The sequence below is a fragment of the Takifugu flavidus genome, chromosome 8 (genome assembly GCF_003711565.1).
Source record: "Takifugu flavidus isolate HTHZ2018 chromosome 8, ASM371156v2, whole genome shotgun sequence".
Lineage (NCBI taxonomy): Eukaryota > Metazoa > Chordata > Actinopteri > Tetraodontiformes > Tetraodontidae > Takifugu > Takifugu flavidus.
Window position 1 is genome coordinate 9,808,593 of NC_079527.1, and position 25,784 is coordinate 9,834,376.

The window sequence follows — 25,784 nt, forward strand, 5'->3', positions numbered from 1 at the left end:
CAGTTTCTCCGAGTGATGAAAGACATTGAGGTTAATGGAAGACAAGTGCAGAGCCGGGGATGCAACACGCTGGCTGCTCAGGCATGGACGAGGGAAAACCCAAAAGGACTGTGAGGAAAAACATATTTTTTCTGGAACTGGTACAGGAGCTCAGGCTGCACGCTCGCCTAAAACACACCCGGGCATGAGAGGAACGGTGAGAAAGGTTTGAACGAACACAAATGTCTTTTGACATAATACTTGTGACTTTTTGCTCCTCCACAAAAGGAAATGGACATTTATCAAGTATGAAAGAGGACCACAATTTAGCAGTAGTCGCAAGGAACGTTGCCAGAACCTAAAACTGGCTTCCAAAATGTCACTGTAATGATTATTCATGTTAGAAGTCAAGCACCACCTAGTGCACATAACGAAATCCTGGGAGCGCTAGCTCATTAGCGTACAAAAGTAGTGTATGATGTAGTTCATACTGCAGACAGACAACAGAACAAGACACTTGTGATAAGTCTGATAAAAGGTTGCTGATGACGTTCACAGTATGATGAGAGGATAAAATCAATGAGAACTTTTCAGCTGCAGACATAAGAACCAGCAGAGGTTCTCATATGCATCTCTGCTGACCGCTCTCCTCTTAACCCTCACGGCTATCCTGGGATAACTGAAGAGTTCTTATATTTTCTTTAAATGCTGCATAATTTAGCATAAATCGGCTCCGATGGAAGGAGACGTACTCGACCGCATAGCGTCGAAGGATACTGTGGTCAACCATCGCCTTTCTGAACTGAAGTAACGCGGAGCAGCCCTCTGCTGGTTCTGCTTTAGCCCGTCAAACACACTCACATCAAACACACAGCTGGCGGCACTCTACAAGATATCGACCTGGAGAGAGAAGAGAAACGAAACGAGGTGGGGGGGGTGGAGAGAGTGACAGAGACGTACTGATTTAAAGCGAACCTCCAAGAGGAAGCCTGGGGATAAACAACCAATCAGAAGGAGATGGCCGCTCTGACCAGCCTGAACACATTCCAATCGCAATCCTGCACAGACCCTACCAAATAACAGCCCGGGGGTAGGCGCAGAGAACACAACACATACAGTATACAAAATGTGACCTAGATATACGGCAGCATCGTATGTCCTGACTGGACTGAGCATGACTAAAACCCAGAGTCTGTTTCCAATCCAGCCTCGCTTTCAATCCCGTGTCTACTGTAACTGTTCATCTCCTTTGTCCGTACTGGCAACGCTAGTGCAAACAGTATGGGCTGTGTGTGTGTTGGGGGGGCTTCATTGCAGACAGATGGAATTGGTGGCTCATTCCTGGCAAAGAGTTTCATGTTTTATAAAAAAGAAAAGAAAAAAGAAGCCTAAGTTCTGGGATGCGAGACAAAGGGAAGATGTGTGTTTACGTATGTGCTGTGTTTATACATGTTTGTGACTAATTTCGGTGCACAACATGAGAAGAAAGTTTTTTTTCCTCCATGCCCATGTGTGTTCAGCTGCATCTCTGCCAGTGTGTACATAGCTGCATGAGAGTGTGTGGTTGTATAGATCCCCTCTTGGCAGCAGGGCTGTAAACTGAGGAGGGTCTTACATGGGCTTTAATCCCGTGCTGAATGTCATCCTGCAAGAATGGCTTTTCCACAAGCCCAGATAACAGAGGGAGAGCGAGTTCTGCCGCCCGTGTTTCAGGTTGCGCGTATGTGAGAATCTGGCCGAGCCGTACGGAAAAAAACCCCAAAAAAGTGCAGCTATTAGTGCATAGTTTGCAGTGGGAGACCGACCTGTTGGTTTGATGACAAGGATTACGGCGGTGACATATTCCCAAAGCGCTAATCTGCTTGTCTGGGCTAATGTGACGGAGAACGAGAGGCCGCTACGGTATCAAATTCTAACGTTTCGCTGACAAAAACGGGCCGAAAAGACTCGACTCTGAGCGATTACACATTTCAACATGGGGCCCAAATGAGAAGTTTATTCTGTAGCCCTAAGACTCAAAGGCTTTAAAACCTTTTACTAGCCATGTCATATGGGTACCCTGCAGCAATAAGCTTGTGACCTATTTCAGCATTTGAAGTTCAGCAAACATTATGGGGTGTGAATGGGTCACCGAGATTGAATATCAGCCTGCTCTTTTGAGGATAAGTAAGCTGTAATGAGTCACGGAACTGCAACCCGGTGATTATAAAGGAAGGTGTTGCCCTGGTAAATGGCACCGTGGCACATCTTTCCCTTTTACGAGCCCTCTGGATGCGGATGATCTTCGGGAAGCCGCTCAACTAGCGTGAGAAATAAACTGCGGCCTACTGTTATACAAGGCCCAATTAGTGGTCAGGCCCTAATGTTGAGTGGCAGCCCAAAGGTTGTTGATGTTATTACAGTACCTCCGCAATAGCCGGCCTTCTGAAGTCCCTTCAATCAGCCGGTGCTGGACGACTTTCAGCGGGAGGAAGCAGGTAAATTTCTGTTAGTTTTCCTCTTTAATTTCATCAGGAGGGTCTGATAGCAGCTCTGGTTTGGCTGGAACTGGGCAGGGGCTCCAGTCATGGAAAATATTTGCTTTCTATTAGGCAGTTCAGACGCACGATAGCAAGTACGTCACGATTGATTTATAGATACAACATCCTCTAAGTGACTGCTACAGCGTAAATAGTAATTAAGTGTGTTATAATTACTCCAGCAAGAGTGAGTCTTTGCATCAACACCTCGGTCCCCCCTCCCACCGCCCCATGAGATGGGACGGCTGTATATGATAAATGTCACACCTGAGGCTACGGATCGTGCGTGATTCTGAGTTTTTTAAAGACAGACGGGAAGGGAAGGGCACAGGATGTCTGAGGAAAATTACCAGTTAAAAGACTTCTGTGATTCCCTTTTCACTCTTTTCACCCCCCCCCCCCATCCATCCAACCACATCAGGGTCTGAACAGGGGCTCTGACCTCCACAGTCGCCTGCTTTTCCTATGTGGAATGATTTTCTTCTTTTTTTTTTTTGCTCTGACGTTCAAACACAAAGATGTTCTCGAGGGCCTTCCCCAGGTGTGAGTTTCTCCTGAGGGAAAAGCTTTTGTGCGCCATAAGCCCCCAAAACACCCTTATAATCCTGCCAATCTCCTGTTCTCTCTTTTTCATACTCTCTCTCCGCACGCACGCACACACACACACACACACACACACACTGACTCCACAGCAAGAATGATTTCTTTCCCCTGTTAGCGCTTGGCTAATTCTTGGCTAATTCTATTCTCTCATTTCAGGAACGAACGACAATAACGGATAAAAACAGAAATGAAAGTGTAAGAACTGACAGGAGTAAAAAAGCAACAGTTAAAGGAGACAAATCAAAATACAGAAGCAGTTTACCAACTCAGACTGAGTCACACCTGTCTGAACAGACGGACGGATGGATGGACGGGCTGGGAGGAGTTGTTGCAGCCTGCAAATGTTTGATTAAAAATATTAGGGTTGAATCCAGCATTAACCCAGATTCATTCATGCGCGCTGGTCTCTTGGCACAGTTCCAGTCACTGGTGAGGATGGGTGCTCCAGCAGAACCAGCTGATCAGCGAAACCAGCTCCGACTTTGGACCCCCGTTAGCAACATACCGTCCCTCTCGATGTAATCTTGCGTAGGAAAAGATTTAATAATCACCAACTAACTTCCTGGTTTGACTTCTACATCATCTCAACCATGAAGAACATCGGCGAAGCAACGACCCTCACGGACGGGCGATCTTAAGTCCATCTGCAGCGGCCCTGTCATTCATCTGATTAGCTATTTTAATCCTTTGGAGCACCTAAATATTATTTTTAACGTTACATATTCCACGTACAGTATGGTCACATCAGAAAAGCCGCAGATTTATAAACCCCGGTGAAATTGCGGTTATGAAGAAGAGAACGCCGCAGTGTCGCTTTGATTACATAGCAGAGAAAGACAAGAAAGTGCTTATCGTCCTCCTGCCAGACGCGTTTGTGCACACGAGCTGCAAACCTCAACATCACTGACAGGGAAAATCACTCGATACCGCATTTTGGCTTTAATAAAGCCAGTGAGGTCAGAGCACGTATCAGCCAGCAGTTCAAAAGGAGACACATGCGCTGCAGAGATCTGTCGCGGTGGAGATCTACGACTCCAAAACTCCTAAAAAGGAAACTTTAAAGCCCATGTTATATGTGAAGGATGAAACAACAAAAGATGAGTCAGTAAAGCAGTTAATTAACCAGCGAGCCATTTCTACCAGTGCTGAAGACACGTACGCAGGGCCGGAATTTATTAAATTATCTGAATTTTGGATTAAATCAAGGTTTATTCAAGTAATTTGGCCTATAATCCACAGCTCAGGTGTCAAGTGGCCTCTCCTGCGCACGTGTTCAAGAAAACCCACACAAAAAGCAGGACTAAACTTGTCTGCCTCGCACCCCCTCCTGCTGTCTGCTGTGGCTAAAGAAGCGCCTCTGAGTCCCGTCTGTCTGCAGTTTCAGACACAAACAGCGGCTCTGTCACCGCTCTCCTTTCCAACTGCTTAATTAATAACGTGTGTCATAAATCAGGCACAAATTCATCACCAGCTTCTGGCCGAGATGCAGGTGGGACGATGGAACCCAGGATGCTAGCTCGCACTGCGGCTAGAGCGGCCGAAACCATCAGCTGGCAGCATCCACAGGTGCCGTTCCGGGATGGGCTGGGATTGTAAAGGCATGCGGGCGCGCACAGATGCTACCGCTCAGGTGCCGACTTTTTCCAGATTTCTGCAGCCTGGTGGAACAACCTTTGACCCCACAGACTGAGGATGCTGATAGCTGGCTGAGGGACGGCCTCGGTCAGACGCCTCTGCTGACCTCCAGGCTGTGGTTCACTGATCACCAAAGCCGGGCTGTGCAGGGCCTGCACACGTGCGGTGAGGAACACACACTGTGCAAATGCACAGCCCATCTAGCTGTCAATGAACAGGTGGACAATTTAGTCAATTGGCTGTTGTGAAAGGAGCATGCGTCTGAAATCGCCTTATAAAACTCGCATTGGTTTTTGTTCTTTAAAATTAGCATAATTCACTTTAACAACGTGAACACTATTTCTCCTCCATTCTGGGTGGCTAAAGAGTAGCAGTGTGCCATCTTAATGAGGCTGAGCTAATATGTCTTCAGTTGACGTGAACACATGAGCCACGGGGTTGTCATAATTAATGCATCGGAGTAATCACTGTTTACACTGGCAGTTTAACCGGGAAGACAGAGGAGAGGATTTGAAAGAGCCAGCTCAACCATTTCAGTGCTAATGTCAGACGACCACTTTTCCAGCGATAATTAAACAGCCAACAGGTAGTTGGTCTTTCTGGAACAGGAGCGAGAACACCACAAACAGACAAGCGCGATGCGTAAACGGCCATTAACATAACTGCACTCTTGTGCCTCAGCCTGGCGATGCTATTTCCCACAAATGCTCGTCAGCCGTGTTTATGTTGCATTATGAACACGCACAGAAGGGAGCAGCAGACGAGGGCGGGCTCGCTGGCACGGAGGAATGTGCATTATTGCAGAAATTGGTAGAGTTCTGTGTGTTTATTTCTGCTGCACAACATCAATATACTTTAATAATGGAGACTGAAAGTCCACATGATTGGTAAAGTAGAAAATTGCTTTACCTATAGGTGTATAGGTACATTAATCTCCTATATAGATGCAGGAAGACTTCATATTGTAGACATGCAAACACAGCACGGGCAAATTGAAGCCATGTCCCTGACTTGTTTTAACCTGAACAAAGCCTCAGTCCTTCCTGTGCATAGTCTTGCTCGCTCGCTCCTTCTCTCTCTCCACACATGAACATACACAAACATATTTCTGTCCCCTCTTGGAAAGCCATTCAGCGTCTTTTTCGCTTCATTCAGTACAAATAACTTCACGGTGGGATAAAAGCATAATGTTTCCAGAACCCCCCCCCCCAACCCCACCTCCCTCTTTGCTTCACTTTTCTGGCCCAGAGTTCTCCTTCAACATTTTCCCCCCTCTAACCCTCTTCGTTCCTGATCCAAAAGGACATTCACATTTCATTAAAAAAAGAGGTGGAGGAGTTGGGGAGGGGTGTTGGGGGTGGGGGGGGACAGGAGGCCAAGAGCATAAACAAAACCTCTGTAATCAACAGCAGGACGTTCGCGGCTGCCTCCAGCCAGTCAGAGCTCATCTTCGTCCCCCAGACGGGAAGTATCTTGGGTATAAACCCACACCTGGGTGCTCGGGACCTCCAAAAACCTCTAAAATGTCACATAACACTGGGAGGAAAGGCGGTCCATGAGAAAACACCCGCATTAGCACGCATGTCGGCAAAGTCACCAAATACGCACTGGAAGGCACACAGAGCTCCAGCTATTTGTCTATCAGTGCTGTCATCTCTGTTTGTTCATATTAGGGAGTGCTCACTCAGGGACAGGATATGGGGATTAGGTCTGGCCTTATTGTGCTGTAGCTACACAACGCTAAATGGCTCCCATCTGTTCTCACATAGAGGCTGGCTAATACGCGTTAGCTGCACTCACATTATGCGCTGCCAGAATAACAGCAGTGGATAGATGAGTAGCACTGATACGGCTAGCCACAACACCGCGCTGTGCTAAAGGCTAATACACTGAGCTTATTCTATTAGATAGGGATAAAAAGTACTAATGCGCACGTATATATACATTCAGGCGAACGCGTGCCATCATAGGTATCTGATTTGAAATACCGAAGCCGGGGATCCAGCGCTCGGTTTACCTTTGTGGAAGTTGTGGTAGTAGAGGTGGAAAGAATGGGATTGATGGAAAAAGAAGAATGACAGAGAGACAGAGAGAGAGAGAGAGAGACAGAGAGAGAGAGAGAGAGAGACAGAGAGAGAGTGAGGAAGGGGGCAGTGTGGTCTGTTCATTACGGTGAATCCTGACACTGTTGCATTCTCAGCACACATGGACTGGATTAGAGGCTATGCGGGCCGCTCCAGCAGTGTATAGCTCGACATTGCTTTTGTGTGCACGTGCACACACGCACGCACGCACACACACACACACACGCTTACGCACATGGCTGCTAAGTAAAGCTGCAGGAAGACCGACCCTTTGCTCATGCACAAACTACGGGACTCTTAATCCCTAAAGCGGCAGGACTGCAAAGTGCAAAACTACTAAGTCAGTGAGGTTGGAGGCAGACGCTGCTCGTGATGGTCCACCTGTGGATCACTGGGTGGGGGGGGGGGGATGCTCTGGAAACTATGAGCACGTCATGTTGTTCCCTCTTTCTCTCCCAAACAGGCATCAACGTCGGCCCTCCCAGCACCAGCTCCTCTGGATGTCTGCTCTCAATGGTATCTAAATGGGGGGTGGCGATGGTGGTGGGGGGTATTAATATAAGCACCCCCACCCCCGACCTAACAGGTATTACTCTTTATGAGTCTGCATTCTTTGTTTTATGCTTTTTGCAGAAACAGCGCCTCAAAAAAAACAACAAAAAAAAAACAGGCCTTCATGGCTGGTCTGTGTTGTATTGTAATTAACGACCCCTCGCACTGGCACACAACAGGGAGGGGGTGGGTGGCGTGGTTAAACTTTATTGTGACTGGAAAATGTGGGGGGTAGACGGACAGACATGTCCATCCCTGGCTTTTCTCAGCGTGTCAGTTTTATCACCAATGACGGATGAGTGTATAGTCTAATACTGCCCAGTGACCACAGCGTGCACACCATACACAGCGTACACACTTGACATGCACACATTTGAGGTTGAACGAATGTTGTCTGTGTGTGTGTGTGTGTGTGTGTGTGTGTGTGTGTGTGTAGGGGACAAAAAGCCAGGTTCCACAACCTTCTGACAGCCAGGTGCTACTAACATTTACTTCAAATGCTAACAGGATGTAAACCTGCACCAAAAACACTTACTGTGATCTGGCTGGTACGTCGCCATGGTGATGGCCATCAGGCCCATATTCCCTCTTCGTCGTCCTGAAGATAAAGCATGAAAACAAAGAGAATCATGAGTCTTAAATGATAAAGTTGAGTGTGGAATTGAGTTTGGGCAGCATGGGTCCGTCCTGGGAGCCTTTCCTCATGTGCCCGGGGAACGGCATAAACTCAGGCCTGGTTTACAGGCGAACCCGTCTGCTACAGCAGGAACAACACTCGCAACGAACAAACAGTTCAGGTGGGTTACAGAGGCCACGGGATCTTTCCATATGTCAATCTTCCTGAATAAAGTTTAAATAAATAAAGTTGCAAAAAAAAACAACCCTGACATTAACATATTTAGTGTGTTAACATACATAATGCATTCAATGCGTCGTGTTATATTCCCTTTTCAGTCAAAACAATCGTGCTTTTGGTTCCTGTTCAGACGAGCTATGTATGATATCATGACAGAGATTCCACAATATGAGGAAACAATGGCTAAACACACCATGGGTTTCCTCTGAGCTGAAGCTGTGCAGGCAGAGACCCTGCTAACAAGAACGCTAATTCACTCCGACAGCAACATTGCAAATCAAATGGTGCCTTCACAATTGCCAAGTGGTTGCCAATACAACATTAGACTGATCCTCTGCGAAGCGGCATCGAAGCTAACGTTATGCGGGCAAAAAAAAAAAATGCGGTGAGTTGGACTCGGTGCGTGGAGCCTCGGGTTTGACGGAGTGCTTGTGACAGGCTCAGTAAACGCAATAGGTAACATCTAAGCAGCTAAGCAAGAGATGTAATGGTTTTTCAGTGGAATATGTCTGAAGCTAAATGCTAAAAAGCAGTGAATAGCAGTGACAGACTCTGTAAACACAGCCAGACATGCTGTATAACTCGTCCAGATTCATCACACACGCACGCACACGCACGCACACAAAATCAAGACAATATCATGTGCTACATCTCATAAATGCGAACCAGGGGAAAAAAAATGGTTATATAATTTTCTCTGTGATAAACACTTTGTGGCTGTTCTGGGTTTCTTTTTGAGGCCGTTGCCAAGTATCTGGCAGCGGTGCTGGCATGAGCAAATGGGAACAACATGCCCGTGAAGAGAAACACAACGGGCCCGTCCTTTTGTGACCAGTTATGAGGTGCATCTCAAGAGGCTCCAACTTCAAGTGGTGTTTCCTCCAGTTAGGGTTCACCTGCGCCCAGAGGAAGGCACAGACATTTGCATTTGCATCCTCTGTGCCTGCGTCCGTAATTGCGTTGACGTGCATGAAGTGCATGCGTGTGAACAGTTGCACACATTAAAAAAAGAAAAAGAAAAGACAATTGCATGTGAGGTCATTGTTATTCAAAGTTCTAGAGGCTGTAAAGTCTTGGAAAAGCTTTGTGGTCTCCATGGTGAGGGCGCAGACCCTCTTCATCATCATTATCATTATCATCATCAGTCATTCTCCAAGGGAACGGCTGCGCTGGCGATACTCCGACATTATTTTTGAGAGAAGGATTTAATGAAAACAAATGGGGGAATGGGGAAAGAAAAAAGGGGTGAAGAGGAATTAGAAGGTAGGGAAAAGGGATTTTGATATAAACGATGGGAAGGAAGGGGCAAAAAGTGGAGGAATGTCAACAAATATCTGAATTGTGTGAGAGAGGAAATGAATCTGCACACACGCATGAGTGTGTGGTGAGGAGTTTAGATGACCTCTGGCAACAAGGTCGACTTTGGAGGAACCCGATCGATACATGAGAGGACAGGAGGAGAGGAAACCTCTTTAGGAGAGAAGGACTATGAAATAATTCCTTTTTCGATTATTTTTATAACATGACAATAATGGATAAAATACCCATTGTAGCCATAGAAACTCTTCACAAAGTAAGTTTAGTGCGTGACACTGGGGTCTGATCCCTTCCAGACACTTTTAATGATTAAACCGCTAATGGGAGCACACACGCCACACAAAATGCTGCATCCACTGGAAACTTCAACACAGCTTCATTCAGACGGTCTGTCACAACTGAGCCTGAACAAGCAGCACTGACACGGAAACACACCTTCCCATAACAGGAAGAAACCTTGAGCAGGACCAGGCTCAATCATTTGTTAAACTAAAGATGTGGAACTAAAACTGAACAGGTCAGTGAGACGTGTGGATGTTTTTAAAGGACATGTTTAGAAACTAATATTTGCTCTTCCTGGACTACTGTGTGCATTTAAGGAGTAATGTTCTATGTACAGAATATTTCTCCCCAATGTAAACCGCTATTGCAGAAGAATGCTGCAAAAATCTGCTACTATAAGCACGGCCCCAGCATGACTGGGAGTCAGCCATATGGACACCAATCAACTCCAGACCCCTGCATTCTTTAAGGAACCAATATGGTTCTAAAGGCATAAAAGTCTAATATAATATTAAAGCCAGCGATCCACAGCTCTAAAATATTGCCAAGGCATGTGTGGGGTGATGCAGGCATAGAACTGTGTGCATGTGAGAGTGATGGGGGGGGGGGGTTACAGACGGGGGATCCCCGTGCATATTTGACTTCAAATTAGACAGCAATTTTCAGAGACGTTTACCAAATCAAGAAAAATACGGACGTATAACATATTGGGGCATTGAGACCCAGGTGGAAATCCCCGGTCTCTTGGCTGAAGGCTCCCAACGTACATTTGCGCGAGCGCACGTACGCACACAGGAACACGCGCACAGTTTCACGGCTTGGAATCCCCCCACCTCGATCGCAGCCTCTCAACATCAATAGAGAAGTCTGAGCTGCCTTTGCAGCCCGCACGGGGATCTAACGTAAAGATCATCCTTCCTGCTGTTTGGGAATTCATCTGGGACGCACTTTTAAAGAAGATGAGAACGGTGAGCATCTACACATGAGCGTGCACATGTCCAACGCTGCAATAGCGAGCTTCAAACAGACGCCGGAGGGTTTGGAGCGCCGCGCAATCTGGATATGATATGTGCTCGTACGAGAGGTGAGTGATACATACATTAATCCCACACATAAATGCCATCAATCAAAACGCTCATTTGGCAGCGTTTCCTCCAGGCTCCTTATCTACTCTGACTTGGCAGGAACTAACGTGGATGAGGCCGAGGAGATGAAATAGGGGGTTTTGATGCTCGATTCTGACTTGGGGCGAAAAGACAAATCTGACGGCAGGCGTGAAGCGCCTTTAGCACACTGACCTCCATGGGTGATCGGTGATTGGCCTGGGAGGGGCCTCTGGGAAGGATCCGCGGGTGCACGTTCGCAGGATGCAAGTGGTGGGAATGGTGAGGGTGGTGCTGCGGGTGGGCGTGGTCCTCCTCGTAGTTGTCCGCCATCAGCTTCATTCTGCTCTGAGTCTGTGAAGAAGGAGAAAACCTGCGGTCGTGATGAATTCGGAGCCACCGGCGCTCCCAAAGCGTCAGAGATCCTGTCATGACTGAGCTGAGCAATTCTTGGAAAGAGGAAGAAAGAACGAACGTGTTGAAAGACTTTAAATATGATAAAGGGTGCAACAAACATTTGATAAGCGGGTAAGAATCTGAAGCTGTCAAATGTCAAGTGTAGATGATCTTTTAGATGCTTCAGATGAATCCAGGAACTCCAACGGGAACATTTAATGAGTGAACAATCCAGCCTCTGGCCATGAGAGTTCTAGTCCATTTAAACATTACTTATTAAAACTACTCTCAAAAATGCCTGTCTATAAATGGATAATGAGAGAGTGTGTGTGTTTGTGTGTGCGTGTGTGTGTGTATTTCAGCATCTGTGAAAAACACTGTCATCGGGCCAACACCGCGGCTTTGCAGGGAGATAAGAGCCGCAGCCAGACAAACGTTTAGAACCAGTCAAAATCCACCGAGGCAGCTGCCGGGAAGATGGACAGAGACAGAGTAGGTGCAGAGAAGCTGACAGGCTCCTTCCCTGAGCTGGAGAGACGTCCCCCCGAGGGTGGACGCCGCTACAGAGCAGGAGCCTGGATTGCTCTCAGATAAAGGTGATTGAAAGGGAAAGATGAACACAAGCACAAATGGCGCTGATTTCCTGTCTTAAAGGAGATATCAGCCACGGCGGGAAGGAAAGAAAGAAAGCCTGAGTCAGCCGTGAAGACAGGGGGGAGATGGTGTTACAGTAGCCAGCAGCCTGGGGACATTTCTGTGAGATAAGGCAACGACTGAGGAAATGAGCCCGTCATGATCACAGGAGACAGCGTGGAGGATATTTACAAAGGTCTGCAAGTGGATCAAAATGGTGGGCAGCGGTTTAGATAAGGTGAGAAGCCCGACGCGGCGGTGCGAGGGGCTTAATTATGAAGAGTGAGGAATGGAGGAGGGTTGGGACAGACCCAGACCGGTGGTTAGAGGAGCTAATGGCTGTATTCAGGCGAGCGGCCTTCTCTGACCTCAGGTGTTGACACCAGCAGGTGTGACTGGGTGGGCCTGGCTGCTATGCAACACTTAAAGCGCTGACACCTGTTATTTGGCCCCGTCAATGACTGTCATGTTCAGTGGCGCTGATGAAACTAGTGGACCGCAGCGCCGGACAAGAATCTCCCCCAGTAACGCGGTTTGTTTCCTCGTCAGGGAAAAATCCCTGAAAGCCATTTGCAGGCGAGGGGCCATCCAAAAGGCTAATGTGTGTTTATTCCTTCCTGCTAATCTAACAAGAACTTGCGCTCTTTCCCGTTCACCTACTGTAATTACAACCATATTTATGTGAATAAGAGCTCAGCCATGCGTGCGCGCATTTAATATCTAATGACAAGGGGACACAAAAACAAATTAAGGAATGAGATGATGGATTACTTCTGGAAGAGTCTGATTGTGCGGCCAGGGCAGCCGCTTCACGCAGACGCCGCAGCGCGCTCTTCACACAGGCCTAGTTCTGCGTGCACGTCTACTGGAGGTGTGTGCAAATAAAACGTCTGCGTGGTGGAATATGTGTGCTTTAATTAGTGTTAATTAGAGGCTTTGCAAAGTAAACAGCTCGGTAATGGCCTCCAGGCCCGCTCGTGGAACTCGTAGAAAGCTCGGAACAGGCGCGCTTAAGAGGAGAGTTCTTCATTGACATCTCTAACCATAACAGATTGGACCCGGGCTCGACGTGTGCGCACCGAGACCTTTCTCCATGTGTATCAAAGTACAGCTGCTGGTATAAACATGGAACTGATGATCCCACTGCTGTGCTCACAGCTGCATCCCAAACCTCAATCCAAGTCTTCCGTAAATCACAAGCCTGTCCTGATTAGAGCCGAGTTGTGTTAACACATATGGACACAAGAGGCTGACAAAAAAAGGGCCTTAAACAAACATACAGCTGGGGAAAGGCTGCCCCATTCTCACAATAATTAAGTCTCCTTTGATCAATTGTGTGTGTGTGTGTGTGTGTGTGTGTGTGTGTGTGTGGTGTGTGTGTGTGTGTGTGTGTGTGTGTGTGTGTGTGTGTGTGTGTGTATGCGCGTGCCCGCCACATCATCATTTCATTCCAGTGAAACCTGGTGATCCTGCTGGAAGTGCCTGGATCATTTCCACCCTTTCAAATGATAAATCTCCGAAAAAACAAGACCGTGACGAGGTGGGAGGGGAGGGAAGGAGTCACAGGAGTCACGCGCCTCCGAGGACGCGAGGACTCCTCTCCCGTTGGGTTCAGAGTGGAGCCAACTCGCTCAGCGCTTCGATGTGCGCAGAATTCTATGACGAGGGGAGATTTTTCTCCTCTGAGGAAGTCTAAACATTCGGAGATGAAAGTCTGCATCCGTCTGTGCGGTTTCAGTTTTGTGTGTCTGCGCCAAAGGTGACCGCTCCCTCAAAGCCAAGCGAAGTCTTTGAGAATGGAAAGTTTGTCTTACGCGCACACGCGTACGAGAGCGTCCAAGGACGTGGAGAGGTCGCGCGGGGCACGGCTATCTGGAAATCTATCTGTTGTCTACAGATCAGCTTTCTCCTGCGAGACCCTGGCTACCATAATTCTTTGGCATTTCCTGGTCAGCTTCCTTCCGCTATTGGTCGCCGAGGATCAGGGGAGCGCAACCTATCCCATATTTGTGTCAATGGGTCAGAAGACAGAGAGCTGGTGTGCGCCACGTTCAGCGGAGTCTCCAAGGAGCTCCTTCTGTGGAATGAAGGGAAACCAAGTAGGGAGCAGACTGCCTAAGGGAAATATTTTCTTTTCAGCTTCCTTGACACATTTCAGACAACCGGTCGAACGCCCGCCCGTCCACCCACCCAGACGCAGCACGGACCTGCATTGTTGAGACCAACGAGGCTTTGGTGTGTGAGAAATAATAGGCAAATGTAAAGAATGTGCTCCTTTCTCATCCCTTTCCTCTCTCCCCCCACCTTTATGTGAGCTCCCGGCCTCGAGGCTGCACCGTTGCAATTACAGCCCATCACATCCGATCGGACCCTAACTGCCGGTTCGCCAGTGGGAAAACATGACGCATCGAATGGCGATAAACAGATAATAGGCTTTCCTTGAAACTCCATCAAGTGAATTGCACCCCCTAGGAGCTGTTTAGTGTTTATGGGGCAGTACCAAACATATGTCCACACATGCATCTGCTGATTTTTAAAAGCCCCATGTTTCCCAGAAGCCCCTGTGACTCAGGAGACTATATATGCGCTCCCCACTGTTAGCTAATTATCATTAGCGTTCAGGTTAGCTCAGTCACTGATGTGGTCTGACCAGGCCGTTATTACCCGCATACCTTCATCAACCTTAGGGTATACTACTGGGTGCGTAGCTACAGATTAGTGTGTGCGACCATTTATCACTGCTGACCGACGGATGTGAAACAGAGTTCTGCCGGTGACTCACTACAGTTATGTACGTCTTTGGGTTGGACAGCGCTAACAACTCTCATTGCAGTCTGATGGTTCATAGAGAAGTTCGACTCGTGTTTGTGATTATGAATCAGGCTGGTTGAAGGGTCTGGTTAAGCTAGCGTGGTGGGAGGTGGGGAACGCTTACTATCTGGTTCTGGTAAATACGGTTCTCTGTGTCATTTTTTAACAGGCGAGGGGGACTCGCTATGCTGTTTGGTTCCCAGAGCGGTGACCACGGAGGCCAGGCACGCACACAAGTCTGCCTTTTAGACTGCGGGGGCAATAAATTTAGCCGTGTTTACTTAGCGTGTACTTATAAATACTTGGTGGTCCAAAGTGGTGGACGTACCTGCTGTTTGAGCTGGTGCATGAGCCTGTCTTTCTCCCTCTTCAGGGCCATCACTTCTTCCTGGGCTTTCTTGCGTTTGGAAGAGGACAGCTCCAGCAGGGCGATGTTCGCGTCCTTCTCACTGATGGCCGCCAGCAGCGCCTGCTGCCTGAGAGAGGGCAGCAAACGGAAACGAGTGGTCAAAAATGGAACCGCCTTTGAAATGGAAAGCAAACACGTGCACAGATGGACCGATGCTCATTTGCCCAGAAATGGGCAAAGTTAACATATTTTACGGTCACAAAACAGGCAGGTGGACGCACCCAGGCGCCCCGCTAACATCTGCTGTGGCCTGTGTACATATGCAGATGTCCCATTAAACGTGCTGTTAGCAGAAGCCCCTAAAGAGGAGGCCGAAATTCCACAGAGAAGAAGCAGACATCTTTGAAGTGGTCTGCTAAGTGCTGTCTTTTGGTCCTCGCCTCAGCGTGACTCACGGCTACGTAACAATGTAATGGAGCATAATAGAGCAGGCCGGGGAGGATATGACATCTTTCTTCTGTCACCACTACTTACCACGATGGCGTGGCGGAGGCGGGTGGCAACAAACGGCTGTCTACAGGTGCAGAGGAAGCATTCCAGCGAGCGTCACCACCAGACATACAGTACACACACGCACACGCCCACGGGTCTGCAGGGAGCGCCTTGCGTAACCTCTTTGGTGATTACTATCCTTGTCATCAAACAGGAGGCTGTAAATCGGATGTTGTGAGAAATGCACGTTCTGTCTGTCGGCTCTTGTAAACTCAGGAGCACAAACACACTCATATGGAGGAGCAGACATATACAACATTGGTTCCCCGCTGTTGACCGCAGGGACACAGGATGGGACTCACAACAGACTCATGAATGATTCTTTATCACTATTTCGCCATGAAACGATGAGTGTGAGAGTCTGGGAAAGAGCACGGACACAGTGACGTCCTCTTGGTCTACCAATGAGAGAAATATGTTTAAATCTCATTATATTTATCTCTTTCCTCTACTTCATCTAATGTCACGCTCACAATGTTGCTTTTCAAGACAGGATTCAGTAAAGAGCATCTGTGGTTTTGGTGGATCGTTACATTCATTCAATGAATTTTATTAAAAAGGGAAAAAAATCTCTAGCAGCTGAATAAATCCACTGAGAAGTGGGCATCATTTCCTGAGTCCTTAAGCGGAGGGTGAAAGGTTGAGGGGGCACTGACCCTCCCCCCCCCCCCCCCCCCAACCACCCCACCAGATTTATCTAATCTGTGAAATCTGAAAAAGACAAACACACATCCATCTCCTCCCTGTGTCCTCAGCTCTGGGGATGGAGGAAACAGTCTTTCGCCAGGTCGCGTCTGAGAGTGCACAAAGTGTCAGGAGCTGGACAATCTCTGGTTTCAGGCAGCGAGTGGACCTTTGAGCTAAAGATACACTCCAGTAGTGGCTCCCTCCTTCATCACAAATGATCATGCAAAACAGCAAATGTGCAATTTAGCCCGAGACATTTGGAGCCTGGCTGAATGAAACCCCAGAACCACAGTGGCTAGCATGCCTCAGTGCAAGCCAAATCACTTCCAGGCTCCACATTGACACATTGCAGATTACAGCGGTGTCTGTCTGTGGGGGCTCTTCGACTGGTACTGCGGAACTCTGCTGAGTGATGTCTTCCTTAAACAATAAAAACGAGGACATTATTGTGATTAGCCGGCCTGTTAACTCTGTCTCCCACATCTTTAATCCGCCGTTGTGCGAGCATGTGTGTGCTGATTGCTAACAGACTTTGAAGCCGTGCACAACTATGTGAAGTATTTAATCACATCTAATTTGAGTGACCGTTTGACCTCTGGCGAAGCGCACACTTGCAACGTGGATGGATCTAGCCGACGGTCTTCATCTATCAGACACATGCAGGGACGATCTCTAGGCGTAGGAACTACATCTTCTCTGGAATTGTTCTCCGCGTCCTGCACAAACATGGAAAATGATCCTGATTTTCTCCTTTGCTGTCCTGACCAAAAAGCCATTATTCTTCTTAAAAGTCAGATCCCATGTGCTGAGTGATAAGGCAATCCTATAAAAGGACAAATAAATCACGCCACCAGACCTCTGGTGCAAAAAGTCTCATCTGACAAGGTAAACACAGCTTGTATAAACAACTTAGGAGCTTCATAGATCTCACATTCCTCATATTTACTTTAGTATTAGAGAGCAGGATAAGGAGAACTTGCGGGAGAAGCGCAGACCCGACTGACATCTTATTTATAAGGGGTGAAATCCTCAGCTCGGCTGCAACATGTGATTCCAATTGAAGCTCCGTGGTTGCTGGGACATATTGAGACATTTGAGTCTACGAAGTTGGGAGATGGATGGCTAAAATACATGACCATGCGATGAGAGGTGAGAGGGAAAAGGGTTGGGGGGGGGGGCAGAGACAATATGGAAAGAGTGAAAGAAAAGGAATGCGAGGCGGGAAGAGAAGAAGGGTATGGAGTCGGCGAGGTGGGAGGGGGCATTTTAGCACAAAAGGAATAAAAAATGACGGGACTTTGATGAGGGGTTTGGAGGTGGGTCGGCCGTTGAGACAACGGTGATGTCACAGGGGCAGATGGGAGCCGGCAATCTCACAAAGACTTCTGGGAAAAGGGAACGGGGGTTAAGATGGGGTCAAGAATGTGCATAAACATGTGTACATGTTGTCAGAAAGCAGGAGAAAAAGAAATGACAGTGCGTCAGGGGAAAGGTGAGAAAGAGGACTGGGGATGATGCCACCTGTGTTGCATGAGAGGGCCGAGAGGGAAAAACGTCAAGATCTAGGAGTGTCAGCCTCTTCTAAATCAGCCCAGTGTGCTCCGTGTTATTCCGGGGTGTCACAGCTGAGGGATGCGTGTTTAAAATTTCTGTTATGACTAACTTGGAATTATGAGCATGGAGAATCATGGGGACAGAAACAGATGAGTCCAGGCGATGCCCGGGGGAACCATCAATACTGTCTGTCCTCAATTGCAGCATGTTTGCCTGCCTCTGCACACCCGGCTGCTTTCATGTCCTTGCGTGCAGACGCGACGCGCTGTGTGCGTGAAAACACAGAGAGGACGCTGCTAGCCGCTTCCAGAACATCTAAACCTAAAGTCAGCGATGGTGTGCCGCTCTGCTGTCGGCCACTGCAGACATTCCCGGGCATGATGAGGGCTTTTCCTGGGAGCGCGTGAGGGTGCAGCGAAAGGCCGAGGGCTCCTGCTGAGGCAGACCTAGAGGCTGCGGTGAGAGCAAGCAGAGGACATAAGACTGAGGCATGGCTGAGTGACATAATTATTTATGGTCTTGGAAAACTGTGTTATTTACAACGGTAGAGGAGGGGAAAATGTCCATTTCCAACATAAAACACACGCTCTGGCTACATTCTGTCCCCTTACATCAAAGTCGGCAAAGATGGTAAATTTGTGTTTCAGCTACAAGTGTTGGCTGAATGCTTTTAGTCTAACTTGTGGCTACCATAAGTTAGAATTAGCTGCATGCTAATGCATGCTATTCCTCCCGAGTGTGTTTTACTGAATCTAAGCTGGTGTTTATCTTTTATCTTTGAGAGTGTGTGTATTCATCTTCCTACAACCAGTCAAACTTGCACGCCTGTCTGGGTTGAAAAAGAAACCTGTCAAGTCCAATATCTGAACATTTACGTTAGACAGCGCAGGATAATCCTGAGCCTCAGTCAAGAGCGATACATTTTACATGCTAACCTTGAGCTGTGCTTCCCAAGCAAAGTCCATGACAGCAGATGGCTCCCCCAGAACTGGGCCAAGTTGTGTGTGTTTTCACTTCACTAATAAAATATACAACCCACTTACTCCGCTCACTCCCACTCCCACAATAGGTCTCTGGTTGGTGCAGTTGGGGGAGGGGGGGGGGGGTCTAATTGAAAAAGTATGTATCACTTTTACAGCAACAACAGGGAAAATACGAGGGGACAAAAATCAACAAATCTGCCAAAACTAGCCAAATGTTTAGAGTGGTAGCAGGGACGAGGAGCGACGGCTGACTGCTCCCAGGGATGAGCGGGACCAGACGGCCAGCGCTGCATTCCAGCCAGAGGCAGTGAGACCCAGACAAGGAGAGACAGACCAGGTGGCCGTGGAAGCGAGGATCTCGTGTATGCACATATGCATATGATTAGCCTAGCTAGCATTGAGACCGGGATCAAGGGACGCTCCAGAAAAACATCTGTAAATACAGTTTGACTACAATTAACCTGGGCAATTAACCTAAGACGCAGGACTGATTTCCTGACAAACAACACTCGCTTGGGAGTGTGCATCCGTCAAAGACGCCGCGAGGTCGGACGCGAACACGGACATTCACGTCCAGCCGCAATCAGCATCCGTATCCGCAGTGACGTGCCGATGGAAGATACTGGAAGCCCCGTACTCCACCAGATCAATGCGATTCCATGTGAATTTGGTTTACAAATAAAGATCTCGCGGACCCCGCCCCCGAGGTTAAAGCTCTGGATGCCGTCGTCATCGCCGATTCGAGCTGTTAGCGCTCCGCACCGACCAGCATCAATTGCATCACTTGTTCGAGCATCAGCGGGACGCCGGGGGATTCCTGTTGTCAAAAACAGAGGAGGTAAATAAACAAGGCCCGGCATGTCGTCACTGGAAACGATGATGTCATGGCAGCTTTTTCACATTCGGACGACCTCGCGGGGAATAAATGTGTCCTCGGCCTCAGTCGCTCACATCAGCGCAAGAAAAACACAATTCACGTTGCATTAGCCAGGAATCCACTGCCAGCCTCCAAACCTGTCAGGCGGGAGGCGCTGCACAAGCCCCCCGACAGTCAGGTGGGCTTCAACTTTCAACCCACAGGGACAGAAAAAAGTTTCCACAGCCGGTTTGTTTTTCATCTTTATCGGCACTAAAGCTGACTGACAGTGTCTGCCCAAGGCAAAGAAACAAGGCAGCCATTTCTACTGTACCACACACGTGTAGAGCTCCCCTGCCTAGCAGTCACACACACACACACACACACACACACACACACACACACACACACACACACACACCACACACACACACACACACGTATACACAGCAGCTGGGTTGTTTAAAATGCCCTGTCATCTGAGAAACAGAGGTGAGGGTCAAAAAAGGCGTAACACTGCTCCAGTCACACACACACACACACACACACACACACACACACACACACACACACACACACACACACACACAGATGTGCACACATGCACAACACACGTCAGGGAAGTGCACCGAGGCCTCAGTATAAACACTGATGAGTTATATCGCCCCAGACTGCCCACATTTCTCTGATCTAACCAGAACTCGGTCCCGGAACCTCCTCTCCCGTTTTCTGACTTCAAAAGCCCGAACATGTGGCCGCGGAGCCGCTTTCCTTCAGCTCGGGTCAGACGCTGTAAATAAAAAGTGGATCCACCTGTCACACACGCAGCTGCTTTCACACAGGACGATAAAGGGTCCGATACCTCGTCAGGTGACACCGGGCCCGTTTGCGTGGCCGTAAAAATCCGAACTGGGCGGAATGAGATAACAATCGGACCTGCGCTTCGGGAATGTGCTAATGCAAAAGAAGGAAATAAATCAGACAAACGGGTATAAATGAATGAAGAGATTGGAGTAGCAGGACGTCTGCAACATCCCCCTACACACACTTTCCGGAATAAATGATGTGTGTGACTGTGTGTGTTTCTCATCCCACAGAGGTTCGAGAGCCGCAGTCAGGAGGCTAGAACAGATTCTGTTGATACAATAACCCGGTCAAACAGGCCTTTCAGCCACAGCACCGACACTATTGTGCCCTCTTTTTGATTTTTCCTTCCTCATTCCTTCACTCCCCCCCCCTTTTTTGTTAACCAAAGAGAGGACTAAAGAATGGCATCACCTGAGCCCTGCTCTCGGACCTCTCTATCATTCCACTTCTCCTTCCCTTTATCCTTCTCTGTTTGGCTCCGCTGTGCCCTGTACTCACTCCAGCGTGGGGCTAAATATTAAGTTCAAGGAGGTTATGCAAACACGTTGAAACAGCCATCCTTGGCCTAAGTAATACCCTGAACCCTTCAATTACCCGCTTTGCTTTCCTCTCTCCTCATTCCTCTTGCCTTTCCTGCCCTCCGCTTGGGTTCTCTCACTCTGCTCGTCTGACTGCAGCCTGGAAATACTGCGCGCGCTCGTAACGTCGGGGGCCAGAAAGCCTTAAAATATAAGGGGCAGAGAGTACAGCACAGCTCCGCGCCGTTACACGTGCGCACACTCACAATTACGCACCCACACAAACGTCCATCCAAAATACACACTCGCACACAAACCGATGAAAGATGGGTCCAGAGACGGTGGGAGCAAGTACCACTGGTGTATTTTCTCTGTGTTCCAAATGTAGGGCCAGGCGGTGCACCGCAGCTGAACCACAGCCGACATGCGGTGGAATGAGAGGCCACCACACACACTTCCCTTAAAGGAGCCATAGACACACAATGCGCACACGCACGTCACGTAGCGACACAAACGCTCCGACGCACACGTATACACACGCACACGTTCAGCAGTTTCCTGGACAGCGCTGTCAGGACGACGGGAGGCCGTGTTTAAAAAGCGGTTTGAGGCAAAGAGACAGATCAGTACGGGCCGTTTCCCACAATGCTTTGCCAAAGAATTACACAACCCAATTAATGTGGTCGCTGCAGCACGGCGAGGACTTCGGTCTGTGCGAGTTGAGCGCGCGTGCACGCTCCTTTGGCCCTCGCGGCTCTCAGAATTATAGCTTTGCTTGGAGCTTGGACCGGTCCATTTCCCGTCAGCCTGTAAAGGACGAGCAAGGTCAAGCTAACATTTCCCCCACACCCCATCAGCCCATCACGGTTATTTACAATCACACCCACATTAGCTCAACTGCTACAAAAGCTGCAGGAGAAGACGACAAAATGGGTTGAATCCGACTCTTTAGAGTTTGGAGGGAAAAAAAGGACTTTGTTGCACAAGTTAATGTGCGACTTTTCCCACTAATTCTGCATTAATCCTAAAAAAGATCCAAAAACCCCCCAAAAGCGGCGGTATTTTGCTGTGGCTCACACTCTCGTGCACTGGTGGAAAATGCAGGTGCGCACAGAGCGGGATTCAGCTGTGGGTTGGCCCATCCTGCTGTTTTTCTGACTTTTTTACTTACTGGTTAAGCACAAATAAACACACTATATTAGTTCTACATTTCCTAAAAAAATCTATTTTCAAAACAAGCAAGGAAATATCTATCTATCTATCTATCTATCTATCTATCTATCTATCTATCTATCTATCTATCTATCTATCTATCTATCTATCTATCTATCTATCTATCCATCCATCCATCCATCCATCCATCCATCCATCCATCCATCCATCCATCCATCCATCTATCTATCTATCTATCTATCTATCTATCTATCTATCTATCTATCCATCCATCCATCTATCTGTCAATCAAGAAGAAATTAGCACATTTCAACGTCCCCTATTCTTTAAATGCCCCCCATCATTAAATGCCCACCGCACCGCCTCCATGGAGGGATCGACGGACCAGGTCGTCTGCATGAAGCTGCAGAAATGAAAACAGAAGCAAAGTTCAGACCAGAGTGGGAAAAAGAATCTTTTGAATTTCCATTAGCAAAGCCAACATAAGGTCAGGAGCACGCCCGCCTTCCCGAATGTGCTGTGTCATGTGCACATATTCAAATAAATGTGGCAAAAAAAAAACCCACACAGATTCACTCCAAAATGTACAGCTTAGGTGGAGATTTGGAATTAATATAAACGTAGAAAACCCCGTGCTTCCAATTAGGAGGCTTTTCGAATAAACAAAGTAAAAAGGCAACAGCAGAGAGATCTGTTCTGAATTCCAACCACATACTGATTTGCATGGACTTCATTAACGCGGCCTCGGAGCCCTTAAAGCAGGGAAATGTAGTCATAGGAAGAAATTATGAAAGATCTCTCTCTCTCACTCAGACACGCACGCTGGACCCGGCGAGGGTGCTGATTAGAGGAGCTGTTTCCAGGTCTGGACAGGTCTGCTGTATATTTAGACAGATCAGTGAGGATCACAGGATCAAAGAGTCGCATGATTACTACCTGGCCCTCCGATAAAAAACAAAAAAACCTCACCATTATTTCCTTGTCAGTGCGCACAGACACGCACGCAACCGGTGGGGCGCGCGGAGCGTGTTCAGACACACAGATAAAGTCCCAATCGCGCCTTTCTAGGGTGCATGGATGGAGGCAATAAAACACACGCCCGCGTGGGTGCGGAGGCATTCTCCCGTGCACACGCGCCCAGATACACACCCGCACCGCTCTATAATCTGGGTAATTTGTACACCGGGGCTAGTGTAGACAGATCGTGCCTGTTGTGTCACAGCATTTCTTGATCACCAGCTGTCTAAATTCCAAAAAGAGGCAGACAGTTAGGTGTAAAGTGGCTGTGAATAACCTTTTGGGGGGTGACGACGGGCTCCAACACCTTATCCGTGCACGTTTGAGTGTTCTTTGACATGTTTGGGGTCTTTGCTCACCGTGTTGGGGATAAACAGAGTGCACGTATGCTTGTGGGCTGAGAGAGAGGGACCGAACATTTCAAGCCGGAGACGCGAGCAGGAACATACAAGTGCGTGCATGAAGCAGCAAACGTGCGCCTTGTGATCCTGTCAGCGCCAAGTGCACCCGCTTTTTGACCCTTGCAGCTGCCTCGGGTCTGCCATTAATCTCGCCGCGCGCCTTCGCGCCCAGACACAAGGTGCATGAAGCAGAAATGGATCCGCAGACGCAGCGGATGCAGAATCGGTACCTGGGGTCGGGTCGGCCCACACCGGCCTGTGGCTTCCTCTGAACAGATCGCTTTAATAACAAAAATGTGCAGCGTCGGAGCACCGAGAGATGGCTGCTGACAGACACCCTGATTTACAGATAGATAACTATCAGACACACATAGCTGCTCCGTCCTCTGGTGGTGTGTGTGAGGGAGAGAGAGAGAGAGAGAGAGACGACTAGAACAGGACGTTCATTACAGTCTGTAACATTTACAGTCCTCATCATCACCTGGAAGGGAGACCATCATTTTTCGAGTTACACGGCACGCCTCGAGCTTCACCTCCTCTTGACTTTTTATGAATCAGCTCTCGCTTCCCTCCAGATGATCCAGCAGATTTACTGCTAAGTCTTCTCAGTTTGTCTTATAGAACATCTGACATTAAGTCCAGTGCTGCCTCGGCGTTGACGCCCTGCCAACGATCAGGGGTGTAGTAGCTGTTCGGCAGCTGCATAGACGCAACGCCGGAGCCCGCTGTGTTTGTGTGCATGCGTAGCTTTGTTTGGGTATGTACGAGGGTGCTGTAAATTTTGCAAACACAGTGTCTGTTTCGCTGTTTGGGGCCTGTGTTATGCACAATAACTCTCCGGCATGGATAACACACATGCTATTCTATTTCCAGGTTTTATCAGGCGATACGTCTCCTTCCTGCTCTCTGAGGAAGATGCAAAAGAGGATGATTGCAGCTCTGCACCACTGAGAGGCTGCCTCAAACATTTGGGAAATCTGGGTATAAAACCCAACGAGACCGACATGTCCGGATGTCGTGCGGCCACGTTTAGGTCGGTTTCTGTGCCGCGCCGCTCTCGGCTTTTATCCTCCGTGTGCACTGTTTATGCCGCCGTGTTTGTGTCGCTCCTGTGCATGTGTAATTATCCTGCGCTGAACTCCCAACGTGACATATCACGACACTGATGTCAGGAAGCCGAGACGCTCCGAGTCCGACAAACAGACCGCGCCAGGAGGAGGAACTAAACAATGCGCCACAATTGCTTTATTACTCAGTGTTTGTCCGAGGTTTCATGTTACGCCTCAACGCCATAAAAAAAGCATGTTGTTTTTCCAGACCCCACCCCCACATCTCTCCCTGTGTGTGTGTGTGTGTGTGTGTGTGTGTGTGTGTGTTTGTCAGCTCTGGCACCAACTGGTTCCGTCTGACATGCTCAAACAGAGCCGAACACACATCAGGAGCAACAGGCAATCAGAACCGGCCGCAGTCCCCAAACACGCTGTGAGCATCCTCTCCAGGAATTTCCTCTGGTCTGTGATATCGCGGACCACAACACTCACAAACACACCTACGGAGAGGCCAAGGATTCACAGGAACCCTCTGCTGCAGCATCTGTGTGGCACCAGTGGCACCGGTGCTGTTTGTGCGCGTCATCTTCAGGAATACATTCCCAACCTCAGCGGGAGGAACAATGCTGACTGGCAGGGAAATGGCTGTAATGCTAGCAGACCGCCTAAGCTTCTGGATTAATTCATAATAGAGGGGTTGACATGGAGCTGGGTGGGCCCCATCTAAAATTTCATATTGTTATTGGGTTCAATTTGTCATCGTTATACAACTGCTTGCTCACCTGACTGTGTTCTGCTGTTTACTGAGCTTCAAATAAACACAGTCTGCATTATGTCTTCAGAGGAAATCTTTCAAGGCCTTTCAAGGCCTGTGTTCCGGTCGTCGGGCCCGAACGAGATCCTCCTAAGCCCGAGCAGAAGGTGATCGCCAGCCGCCTGGAGAGCAACCGAGATGAAGATCTGTTTCAAATCAATGGGAGGAACACACCTAAAACTCAATCTGGGTCA

At 48.4% G+C, this 25,784-nt stretch overlaps 1 protein-coding gene across 2 annotated transcripts in view; it reads right to left on the reverse strand.

The window, feature by feature from the left end:
• The window catches only part of LOC130530543 (ERC protein 2-like), a 109,065-nt gene that overhangs the window by 21,146 nt on the left and 62,135 nt on the right, over positions 1-25,784 (reverse strand). For both annotated transcript variants that reach the window (XM_057041795.1, XM_057041796.1), the window contains 3 exons: positions 15,099-15,246; positions 11,126-11,284; positions 7,908-7,970 (listed from right to left, as the gene is read on the reverse strand). In XM_057041795.1, coding sequence (XP_056897775.1) covers positions 7,944-7,970; positions 11,126-11,284; positions 15,099-15,246 — 334 coding nt within the window. In that variant the 3' untranslated portion in view covers positions 7,908-7,943. The remainder of the gene's footprint in view (positions 1-7,907; positions 7,971-11,125; positions 11,285-15,098; positions 15,247-25,784) is intronic.